At 45.0% G+C, this 12,500-nt stretch overlaps 1 protein-coding gene across 3 annotated transcripts in view; it reads right to left on the bottom strand.

Annotated features, from left to right (window-relative positions):
* dhx9 (DEAH (Asp-Glu-Ala-His) box helicase 9) overlaps nt 1-12,500 on the bottom strand; it is a 29,383-nt gene that overhangs the window by 16,193 nt on the left and 690 nt on the right. The window contains exons 2-11 of one of the 3 annotated variants that reach the window (XM_031308551.2): nt 11,520-11,676; nt 10,746-10,886; nt 10,332-10,449; nt 8,363-8,571; nt 8,035-8,183; nt 6,107-6,153; nt 5,202-5,338; nt 5,022-5,111; nt 2,474-2,635; nt 1,380-1,457 (exon numbers count right to left, since the gene is read on the bottom strand). In XM_031308551.2, coding sequence (XP_031164411.2) covers nt 1,380-1,457; nt 2,474-2,635; nt 5,022-5,111; nt 5,202-5,338; nt 6,107-6,153; nt 8,035-8,183; nt 8,363-8,571; nt 10,332-10,449; nt 10,746-10,886; nt 11,520-11,630 — 1,242 coding nt within the window. In that variant the 5' untranslated portion in view covers nt 11,631-11,676. Of the gene's footprint in view, nt 1-1,379; nt 1,458-2,473; nt 2,636-5,021; nt 5,112-5,201; nt 5,339-6,106; nt 6,154-6,247; nt 6,346-8,034; nt 8,184-8,362; nt 8,572-10,331; nt 10,450-10,745; nt 10,887-11,519; nt 11,680-12,500 lie in introns of those variants that run through there. The other 2 variants (XM_036005407.1, XM_036005408.1) reach the window with 2 other exon arrangements.

The raw sequence follows: 12,500 nt of genomic DNA, 5'->3' as shown, positions 1-12,500 counted from the left end.
TCATTCAACAGACAGTCTCCGATAAGGACGTCATTTATGATACGATGATGATAGATTGGGCGACTGGGATGTTGCATTTACTTTCCCCTGGGCCTTCTCAACCAACACGCGATGACGTTAACAAACCGATATGTTGTGCTAGGGCTGCACGATTATGGCCAAAATGATAATCACGATTATTTTGATCAATATATTGATCACGATTATTTGTTGATTTTAACCAAAACTAATGTTATTGTCACATAGGCTAATTATAACTGCTTCCACATCCAGATGGAGCTACATTCCTCCTCTGTTGAAGGATACTATGAAGGAGTTTTCAGCTGTTGTGCGACCGCTTTCCAAACATGCGCGTTTGCCGTGAAAAGATACAGGCAATGCAATTTTCTGTTCACGTTAACGGTGCCAATAGGGCACCGGTGCCAATAGGGCACCGGTGCCAATAGGGCACCGGTGCCCGGTATCTACCGTACGAAATAGCAACGCGGATTACGGTGCCACTTCAATATCTCTGATGCTCCAAAACAGACGTTAGAGGAACCAGAAACATCGCTGCATGTCACGCTAGTTAACACCAATAACACGTTACACAGCAGTTAGCCTACTGCTAGCTAGTAAATACTAGTAACACGTCACACAGCAGCTAACATTAGCCTACTGCTAGCTAGTAAATACTAGTAACACGTCACACAGCAGCTAACATTAGCCTACTGCTAGCTAGTAAATACTAGTAACACGTTACACAGCAGCTAACATTAGCCTACCGTTAGCTAGTTAACACTAATAACACGTTACACAGCAGCTAACGTTAGCCTACCGTTAGCTAGTTAACACTAATAACACGTTACACAGCAGCTAACGTTAGCCTACCGTTAGCTACAGCAGTAACTGGATTAAACACGGCTAAAACATTGACAGCTAAACGGTGTAGTGTTAGCATGTAGCGGGACGTACAACAGTCTGCTGCTAAAGCTACGAGCTAACAGACTCAAACTAGCACTGGTCACTGGTGTTGTCTGAAAAACTACACAGACGGGACTAAATGTTGCGTTTACTGGTAAACTGGTAAACCTCATGACGACTTCTGACCGACTGCTATCTGTTACTCCGTTACGTTACTCTGTCCTCTGTGACTGTCTACATCTAAACTAAACTGGGTGGTGCAGGGAACCACTCTGATTGGCTCATGGAACCACTCTGATTGGCTCGTGGAGGCACGTGATCAGAGAGTGGTTTACGGAGCGTTCTATGAACGGAATGACGCATTTTAAATATCGCTCCATCACGTGAATTTGATCGTGGGAAGCCAAAATCGTGATTGTGATTAAAATTTGATTAATTGTGCAGCCCTATGTTGTGCAGCCTTAAACCCGACTGACCTTCTGCAGGTTTTCGTCGTGTTCCAGCTGGTGCATCAGCTCGTCGTGCAGCTCGCCACTGATCTGCTCCGGCGTGCACTGCAGAGGACACAGAGAAAAACGTCTCAGGGTTATGACATCACACTCACTCAGTGTAGCGCTGGAATTCAATACTTATTAGCAGAGATGTTCTGATAGCATGTTTTCCTTTCTAAAACATGAACAAACACAAACGCCACAGAACTTTCTTTTATGATTCAGTTCGACAGCGAGTCATAACGGAAAAAGAACATATATAAACTACTTTAAAGCAGATTTTCTTCAGAGATACATTAAGTATCAGATTGGTGCATAAACGCCAGTACACGCCGATAATGATACCAGTGTTTAAGGCAGAAACTGAGGCTTTTCATCCATAACATTGGAACGTGGATCATTGAATCGATACATCGATCCAGAATGCTTAAAGGAGCACGCTGACTTATTGGGACTTTGTCTTATTCAGTGTATCCCCCAGAGTTAGATAGTCCATACAATACCTCCAGGATCTGGGCTAAGCTAGGCTAGATGGAGCCAGTTACCTCCAGGATCTGTGCTAAGCTAGGCTAGATGGAGCCAGTTACCTCCAGGATCTGGGCTAAGCTAGGCTAGGTGGAGGCGGTTACCACCAGGATCTGTGCTAAGCTAGGCTAGATGGAGCCAGTTACATCCAGGATCTGTGCTAAGCTAGGCTAGATGGAGCCAGTTACATCCAGGATCTGTGCTAAGCTAAGCTAGATGGAGCCAGTTACATCCAGGATCTGTGCTAAGCTAGGCTAGCGGTGGGTGGGTCAGACAGAGTTAGGACACCCACGGAGATGAGAAGGGTATGTACGGACTTATCTAACTCTGGGGGATACGGGGAATAAGACAAAGTCCCAATAAGTCTGCGTTCCTTTAATAAGTTAGTTTGTTTATGTAAGCACCTTTCACCGAGGCAAATTCCACATACTTGTACTTATTGTGGCAATAAAACCTTTTCTGATTCTGAATGATGTATCGTCACACCCCTAATATCGATATATTGCCCAGCCCTCCTAGTCTCCTGTATTTAAAGTTGAAGGACAAAGACTCACGAAGGCCAGCGGTCCCTCGTCGATGTTGCTGCTGGTCCAGGGGTTCCAGTTGACTTGGGGAGGCGACCACGGGACGACCCCTGCTCCGCTCTGGCGCTGGGACGGCTCAAACGATGCCATCTTCCCCTGAACCAGAGACACTTTGCAGGAGGGGTCTGCAGGCTGGATGGGACCACATGAACCCAGTTATACACTCAACATTACAGTCAAAGAGAGAAACATTACAACCGCCACTTAGATCAGGGTAACGGCAGCCTTTACCAAGTCACGTGTAAGACTTTTTAAGACCATTATGAATGAAATTTAAGACCTATATGATTTAGGGTTTGGGTTTAACATTGGAGGGGGGGGTTGAGATCTCCAACTATCTAGGGAGGTCCCGGGACATGTCTGCATGGATTGACAAAAAACATCAAAAATACCAACCACATGGTCGAAAAAAAACTCAAAATACAAAAATTGTCTCTTTTTTTTCCAAAAAAGGCGACAAAACCTAAAAAAAAAAAGCTACAAAAACAGTTGTAACCCCCCCTTAAATTACGCCTATACACAACAACAACAAAAATCTTGCAAACAAACTTGAGATGCCAAAACAATCGCAGAACGCAGCCGCCCGCACCTATAGATGTAACGTTTAGCGCTGTAACGGTAAATCACAATAAAAATGTTGACGATAACGGTCCGTGTAACGCTCATCAGTTAAATTTTCTAAGCACAAACGGACATTTGGAAAAACAGAAAAATGGGTTAAAATATCCAATTTTTCATTTTTTCCACCTTGACAAATTAAAAAATTGGATCTTTAAACTGTTGTTCCAATTTTCTGTTTTTATTCATAGGATCAGAAATTGAGAAAATTACAAAATTGCGTCTGAGCTCCAATTATTCAATACTGTAATGATATTCTCTCCCTCTACTTTGTGGAATATGCAGCTCATTAACTGCATATGGACCAAAAAAACCTAAGAACTGATAGAGTGTAGGGGTCAGAGGTGCAACTGATGGTTTTGAGTGGGGGGGGGGGGGGCGTAGCTAGACAGAACGAGGGAGAGAATAACATCGCAGTATTATGAATAATTGGAGCTCAGACGCAATTTTGTAATTTTCTAAATTTCTGATCCTCTGAATAAAAACAGAAAATTGGAAAAACTGTTTCAAGATCCAATTTTTTAATTTGTCAAGGTGGAAAAAAAAGAAAAATTGGATATTTGAACCCATTTTTCTGTTTTTCCAAATGTCCGTTTGTGCTTAGAAAATTGAACTGATAAGCGTTACACTGACCGATAACAATCACCATTTTCATTTAAAATATTCTTACCACAGTGTAGAAACCGTGTGTTTAATCTTTCCCAGATCTGAGTCTCCTGAAGTTGCCGTGCGGGCGCCTTGCGTAGCCTACAACGCGTTTCTTGAAGCTGGAATCATGGCGGAGGGAGGAGATGACAGCGCTCAGGACATTTATCAGCCCTCTAAGAGGACTAAGTCTGAAGCATGGGTATATTTTGGTTATTGTAAGAATGCCGAAGGACAGTTGATGTTGTTGCTGTTTACATGCTGAACCCTTGTTCCTTTGATGTTGCACTTTTGATAAGGTTTTGCCTATATTTTTGTAATACAATAAACACTGCTACACTTTTAGTTTTTACTTTAGTTCAGCTTGTGTAGGCCTATCAGTGCTTTCTGAACATATTGAACACACTTAAAAATACCGCGATCATTTTGGTCACTATAAAGGCAGCTACACACCGGGCCGACGGCCGACCGTCGGCAGTAAAGCCAGTGTGACTGATCAGTCACCCCGAGTTGGTCCAAAAAGTTCCTCAGAACACACCGAAGAGACCAGACGTAATACGTCTCCATAGCAGCAGGCGGCGCTAATCTGGATTGTCGCCCAAAACTGAAAACCGGCAGCTGATTGGACGAACGCGTCACGTGGGTCTGGCTGCGTCCGGATTTTAGATTTTTCAACCGGCCATTACTGGCGACTCATTCAGAATACGATCTCATATTGGACTAAAATAGTTCATTGAAACGTGTTTCTGAAAACATTTGAAGAGAGAAATAGGCCGTGCAGTTGCTGAATCTGTCTTCATTTCAGATCAACAAAGGTCAGTTTAAAAGATTTTCATCAGATTTTGAGAGGCTCATCTGCTCGCCATTTCCAGGTGAGTCCCGACTGTCCTGTCTCCGACCCAGCAACTCAGCTCGGCCAAACTGAAGGCCGACGGCTCCTCTGACTGACGACGGCACAGAACACACCGAACAGACTCGAGTCACCAACCTCGCCAGACTGTCCAACGGCCAATTATCGGCCCGGTGTGTAGCTGCCTTAAGCGTGAGGTTACATTTTTTAAACCGTTACATCCCTACCTGGGCCTGATCGCAGCCGATGTGGCCGGACAGACTGGATAACATCCGCGGCAAAATAGAAAAGGTGAGCTTCGCGGCGCTTCAGCGAGCGATGTGTTTCTGCCGTTACCCTCCTACATCGGAACGGCGAAACTGGATATCTACTCACGGATGAGTTTTGGTGGCTCGGGCGACTCACCGGTGGGGGGATGTGGACTCCGAGTTCCTGGACGACAGCGGCCAGCTGCTGCTGCAGGTCTGCAGACACACTGACGTCAAACGGCTCCAGCTGGACACAAAAACACACAAATACACAATGTCAAACATCCAGCAGGAAACGGTTTCATGGTTAAAACAGCGCCGGCCGCTGGCGGCTCACCGTTTCTCCCTCCTTCTTCTTGGTGACCCCGGAGTACGCCTCCAGGACGCCCAGGTGGTACAGCTGCCGGACCAGAGACAGAGCACACGACTGAGCCGCCAGCTTCTTGTTGGAGCCGTGCTCTCGAGCTGTGATCCCTAACAACACACAGACACACACACACACACACACACACACACACACACACACACACACACACAGAGAGAGAGAGAGAGACAAAGACACACACACACACACACACACACACACACACAGACAGACAGACACACACACACACACAAACACACAGAGAGAGAGAGACAAAGACACACACACACACACACACACATATACAGACACACAGAGACAGACCCACAGACAGACACACACACACACACACACACACACACACACACACAGAGAGAGACAAAGACACACACACACAGACAGACAGACAGAGACACACAGACAGACACACACACACACACAGACAGACCCACACACACACACACACACACACACACAGACAGACAGACACACACAGACAGACACACACACACACACACACACATACATACACACAGAGACAGACCCACACACACACACACACACACACACACACACACAGACAGACAGACACAAAGACAGACACACACACACACACACACACACACACACACAGACAGACAGACACACACACAAAGAGACACACACACACACACAGACACACAGACAGACACACACACCCACCCACCCACACAAAGACACACACACACACACACATACATACAGAGACAGACAGACAGACAAATTAATATTTTAAGACAAAAAGTGGTAATATTTTAAAATCTCTACTTCACAGAGACAATATGTGTATTACAACATAACCAAAGTATATTTCGATGAAGAGTATCTGAGAGTCTTACTTCTGCCGAGCTGTTTGACAAACAGCTGCATCTCCGCTATGAAGCTTCTGCAGACACAAAAACAAACATGGCCGCTTCACTTCCTCCACGCTTTTCAAAATCAAACAGACAACAAGCCTGGTAACAAAGCCATGAACTCACCTGCCATGTTTCCTCTCTCTCTGTCAGGAGGAGGCCTGTGTGTTTTTCTGCCAGACTTGAGATTTAAAAACACCAATCAACAGCTCAGTTTGTCTGCCCTGCGGGGAAACACAGCGACACCAGAACTCACAACCAGCCTCCACCGAGCTGCACCCATGGGACAGCTTTAGTCCGAACCTAAACGCTGTCCCGTGTCTTCCTTCAGTGTGGTCGGGAGTTCTGGCGTCACCGCCGTGTTCCCTGACCAGACAGGAAACTCACTCAAGATTTAAATACCTAACAACACCAGCTAAATGTTGGCTAAGGCCTCCTGCACAGTGGCTGCTGCACTGGTGTGAGCATGTCAGCTGCGTGGCGTGAGCGTGTCAGCTGAGTGGCGTGAGCGTGTCCGCTGCGTGGCGTGAGCGTGTCGGCTGAGTGGCGTGAGCGTGTCGGCTGAGTGGCGTGAGCGTGTCCGCTGCGTGGCGTGAGCGTGTCGGCTGAGTGGCGTGAGCGTGTCGGCTGAGTGGCGTGGCGTGAGCGTGTCGGCTGCGTGGCGTGAGCGTGTCAGCTGCGTGGCGTGTCTGTTTTTATTTTGGCTCCCATGTTAACAGGTTAGAGCGTGCACACTGCCTGCGTGACACGCACAAAAACGCGTGCATGCTAGAAATAGGACCAACGCCTATTTTTCACGCGACACGCAAGTGTGTTGGAAGCGTTTCCAGACGACATAGAATATGAAAAGATGTTTATATGTCATTTAGACACAAATACATTTAATAAATGACATGTTGATGATTGAAAGTCTCGAGGTTTTGACATAAATGCAGATATACTGTAAATGTCATTTAAAATAATAATATATATATATATATATATATATATATATATATATATATATATATATATAAATAAATAAATAATAATTATATATTATATTATATATTATGCACCTGTCAATACAGAAGGAAATATTCTCTAACCTATGTTGCCGTCAATCCTGCCGACGTTGTCTTTGCTGTAATCAGATCAGTATATATATATATATATATATATATATATATATATATATGTTAATGAGAAACATCCATGTGTCCAGACAAGGCTAGGCAGCAGCACCGCCTCAGACACCTTTCTGGTGTAGAAAGACAGAAAACGCCACGCTCACGCCACGCTACAGAAACGCCACGCTCACGCCACGCAGCCAGTGTGTAGCCGGCCTAACAGAACTGTGATTGAGAACCGTTTGTCGCTTTTCCTCCAACATTTTTGTCTCCTCGGCTGTTTTTGATGCTTTTTTCTATATTCAATTAGAGGACTTTTTAAATACTTTATAGAGCCTGCGGGTGCCCTGAACCAAAACACAGTTTTAAAACCAGGATTTAGCCGGTGTCTGTTTCTCAGCTTTGTTAGATTATATATATATATATAATAATAATAATAATAATAATAATATTCAAACAGTGAGATCTCTCTGGTGTAGCCGACACACGCCGGAGGTCTCTGGGTTTACAGCAGTCAAGCAGAAAAACACACAGGAACATCCTGACACACACGGACACACACACACACACACACACACAACGGGCACATGCACGGAGACACGCACGCACGGAGACATACGCACACACACACACACACACACACACACACACACACACAACGGGCACATGCACGGAGACACGCACGCACGGAGACATACGCACACACGCACACGGACACACACACACACACACACACACACACAAGGATTCCCTGTCTGTAAGCCATCAGGCAGGATTTGTGCTTCCAGTTGTTCTGATCCAAACCTGTTGTGATCCGGTCCCACTTGGCTGTATTTATACTCGGCGCTGGTTTTCTCCTTCTGGAAGAACTGGTTCAGACGCGCCTTGGCGTTCTCCAGCGTCCAGTTGCCGTGGAGATTAGCGTTCAGGTCCACCTCCTCTGACTCCAGAGTCTGCAGCGATGACAAAGGATTTATTTCAGTGGTTTAAAACATGTTGAACACTTATATCTCTACAGCCACAGAGTCTGATTACAGTCAGATGTCTTCAGGACCTGGTGCTGGAAATGTTGGAAAATCTAAGAAAAAGATGGAAACAGCAACGAAAATGTCGATGTGAGGAAGTCTCTTACATCCTGGGCTTCCTGTTCATCTCTCCGGGCGTAGTACTCCTTCAGGTTGGCTCCTCGTTCCCACTGAGCTTCTTCTCCTCCTCCTCCTCCTCCTCTTCCCCAGCCAGAGTTTCCTCCCCCTCCTCTTCCTCCTCCTCCTCCTCCTCCTCCTCCGGAGTAGCCGAGTCCAGTGACTCCCGGTACCGGCCCGCCGCAGGTGCCACCCTCTTCTAAAAACAACAACATAATACAAGCACGTAATCAGGGTTTTCACGCCATTATATGGTTTAGGTGCGGGCGTTTCTGGGGGCATTCTCTCAGATCTTACAGTTAAGTTAAAGAAATGGACACAGCCACTCCTTAGACTTCGACGGAGACCAGTGAAGTCTCTTTCCCGGTGATGGCTGAGCGTTACTGAGCAGCCTCCAACTGAGCTTGAAGACGTAGATGTGACGTGAGCAACCTGTCTGAAAGTTGGAAGTCTTCTGGTAGCTGTGCCAAGAGAAATCTCAATCATTCCCAATCTAGCAGAGACGGAGAGCGTAGGTATATGTAAGGAGATAACATAGACACAGGCTAATTATTGATCACTAAAATGATAGTTAACATTAGTAATTAAACTTAAACAGCTAATGGAAGTCCAAACTGCCTGAGAGCTTCTCCTGTACTATACGGTAATTCCTCTACTATGAGACAGTAAGTCTCGTGGTTATGACCCAATCGTTAGCCTATTTTTATAAAAACGTCTGCTACGGAGCCATAACGTGAGCTACAAGGTAATGGAGCCTTTTATACATTGTCGTGTTTCTTTAGAAATAAACAACGGACAAATAGAGTCTTTAAACTCTTCAGATGTAAAGTTATTCTATAATTCTTACTTAATTCTTGGTAGCATCAAAATGAATGGCAGTCAATGGGATGCTAACGGGAGGTGATGCCTTGTTAGCCTCAGAATCTCCCCATAGGAGCTATGCTTTCCGGATGCTCCCTTACCCCCTTGGTTTAAACGACTATGTTTAATTTTCGGGTTTGCTCAAGTGCGGCCGGATGTCCGTCCCCTTCCTCTGTCTCTGTGTTGGCGTTCTAACCTCCGGTGGATTTGTGAGGACTATGGTTAACTGCTCCTCAGATCTCTGCAGGGTAAATCCAGACAGCTAGCTAGACTATCTGTCCCTCTGACTAAAACTTTTTGACACTACTTTTGAACGTCCACATGTTCCACCAAAACAAGTTCCTTCCTGAGACTATTTAGCAGAGGCACCGTGGCTCCGTCCGGAGCTTAGCCCCGCCCAATATGATTGTGATTGGTTGAAAGAGATGCCAATAAACCAGAGCACGTTGTCCTCCCATCCAGGAATGCTGTGTGGACTAGACAGACCCTCCTCTGCAGCTCTGTGGAGGAAGGTCTGGCAACGCGAGAATATGTCCGACGTTACGTGTGCAGCAAGCATTTTGTTCCCAAGTTAAACATCCAAATGTCTAACTAAATGTCTGTATGTGTGGCACATATTGCAGGATTGACAAAGTTATTTAGCAGAGGCACCGTGGCTCCGTCCGGAGCTTAGCGCCGCCCAAGATGATTGTGATTGGTTTAAAGAAATGTCAATAATCTAGAGCGTAACCCCTTAACGGCAAGAGTATGAATGAAGCTTTACAGGGTCAAACTGGAGAACAACTTCACGGTAGAGCTGAAGATCTCTGCCGGGCCTCGGGCTCCGGGCTGTGCGGTAAATGAGCGGTCAGGTGGTGCGTTTCGATTAGCGTGAAAATGGATGCTGAGGAAGTGAAACGGAGGCTGGCCTCTGGCAACTACATCTTGACAAAAGGCCAAAGAGCTGTGTATATGTGTGTGTGTGTACATTTGAATAATATCGGGCTGTAAATGGGTTTGGGCTTTTAAAAAGCTGTCAATCAAAATGTACTTGTCAGGCTCGGGTCTTGATTACAGCTCTACTTTACGGACAGTGACGTGTGAGAGAGATAGTCATACCTGGTTCAGTTTTGACTAAAAGGTGAGGCGGCAGAGGACCGCTGGAAGGGAGGCATCCAAAGCCACCGTTTCCTCCTCCGTTTCCTCCGTCAGGTTGGTCGCCGCCCGGAGCGCTCACCTAGAGACACAAGACTTCAGCCTTTCAACGTTTAAATCAATAAACTTGTTTACCAACAAAGCTTTTTAAAATGCAGCGTCAGACTCGTAACTGAGATGTCTGCGACTCGTCTTTCATCATCATTTTCTATGTTATAAATCAGTCAAACTCTTTCAAATCTCCTAGGTTTAAAGACCGTAAACGTCCATCCCAGTTTCTTAAAGTCCAAAGTTGATGATCCAAAACCCAAAGATACTCCTAGTTGCAGCTCTATTTAAACCGATGTTCATGTTTAGAGGATGTAAATACGTGCTGACCCCAACAGCCGGGACTTCTGCGGCGCTCATTTCCCCGACTCGGACCAGGTAGCTGACGAAGTCTCTGGCGGCGTTTGTCTGAGCGTCCTTCTTGTTGGTGGAGTTCCCCATCCCGATGTAGTTGTAGCTGTCTACACGGACCTGGACGGAGGAGAGTTTAGGGTTAGAAAATGTACATGTTTAGAACTTCAAAAACCTTAAAGGGGTAACTGTTTAGTTTTTTAACCCTCCTGTTGTCCTCGGGTCAAATTTGACCCATTTTTTAAAAGTTTCAATATGTTAAATAAATGATAACTTCACTACTTTCATTTAATGTGTGAAAACATGACAACAAATTGGGGAAAAAAAGCTTCAAAAACGCTGGGAAATGAGACAAAAATATTGAAATAAAAGTGACAAAATCATCGGAAAAAGTCGAACAAATACGTTGAAAAAGCGTAATTAATAGAGATGCACCGATAGAGCGGCCGGTGACCAGAATTGGCCGGTTTTCACGTGCTCGGCCATGACCGGCGACCAGCAGGTCAGTCTGACATATGGTGATTTCATGCTGGTCAACGCTCCAATTAACTGACAACATAAGTTATACCAGTTACAGTTCTCAAGGACGCACGCACACACGGACGCCACAGCACGGACGCCACAGCACGGACGCCACAGCACGGACGCCACGGCACGGTCTCTTTCTCTCAACTTTTCCGCCGTGTGTGGCGCGTACCCACTCGCGGTGTGAAGCGCGTGTCGGCGCTATTCATTGCAGACAGATAAACTCACCTCACACAAAAACTTCTGCCTGTTTTTGTTCCCTGCAGCTCGGATGTCATAGCTGGGAGTCAGCTTCTTTTTCCCAAGCCAGGCATACAGAAAGTTCTTGACGTCCGCCATGGAGGACTGACGGTTGGGGAGTTTCCTCCTCTGTAGACCCTTTAATCTGAGAAATGAAAACTTCTTCAAACTCAATGCCACTAGTGTTTTTTTGGGATGTAATGTGTTGACCCACTGACAAACTTTTAAAAAGGAAAAACAAAGAGAATGTCATAACCAAACTCCACCCACAAATCAGTACATTTACTGCGTAGCTAACCTAGGGATCATAATGGACTGTCATGTCGTGAGTTAATATTTTTTTGAATAAATAAAATCTATAATCGTTTTCGGGATAGAAAAGATGACCGAATGAGTAGACAACACAAGGTTTCAGCAGCAGACCTTTCTGATTTGGAAAAGGTCGTATGGCATGGCAGATAAAGACAATCACTTTAATGTGTCTGTTTTATAAATGGAGTTTGGCTTGCAGTTCTTGACAAAAAGATAAAATGTAAATATTACTTAGTCTTGAGTTCAAAGGAAACAAAGGAACGAAAACAATGGTTTACTGCCAGACTTAGGTAAAACAAAATCACAACCAAACTCCATACATAAATCTAAATATTTTATGCGTTTCTAAACTACGAATTATACTCGACTGTGATGTAGTGAGTACATATTTTTTATGAATAAATACAATCTTTTATGGGATTCGGGATAGAAACAATGACAGAAAAAGGTTATTTCAGCAGTAGACCCTACTGATATGTAAAATGTCCTATGGCGTGGCAGATTAAGACACTCGCTTTAATTTGTCTGTTTTTTTTAAATGGAGTTTGGCTTGCAGTTTAGATGATAATAAAACAAACCAACCGTAAATTTTACTTTGCCTTGAGTTCCCTATAAATGGCTACCAAGAAACTAAAACAATTGCTTACTGACAGACTT

Source organism: Sander lucioperca, chromosome 9 (assembly GCF_008315115.2).
Source record: "Sander lucioperca isolate FBNREF2018 chromosome 9, SLUC_FBN_1.2, whole genome shotgun sequence".
Taxonomy (NCBI): domain Eukaryota; kingdom Metazoa; phylum Chordata; class Actinopteri; order Perciformes; family Percidae; genus Sander; species Sander lucioperca.
The sequence above is the reverse complement of the archived record's forward strand: the minus strand, read 5'-3'. Positions and strand labels throughout refer to the sequence as shown.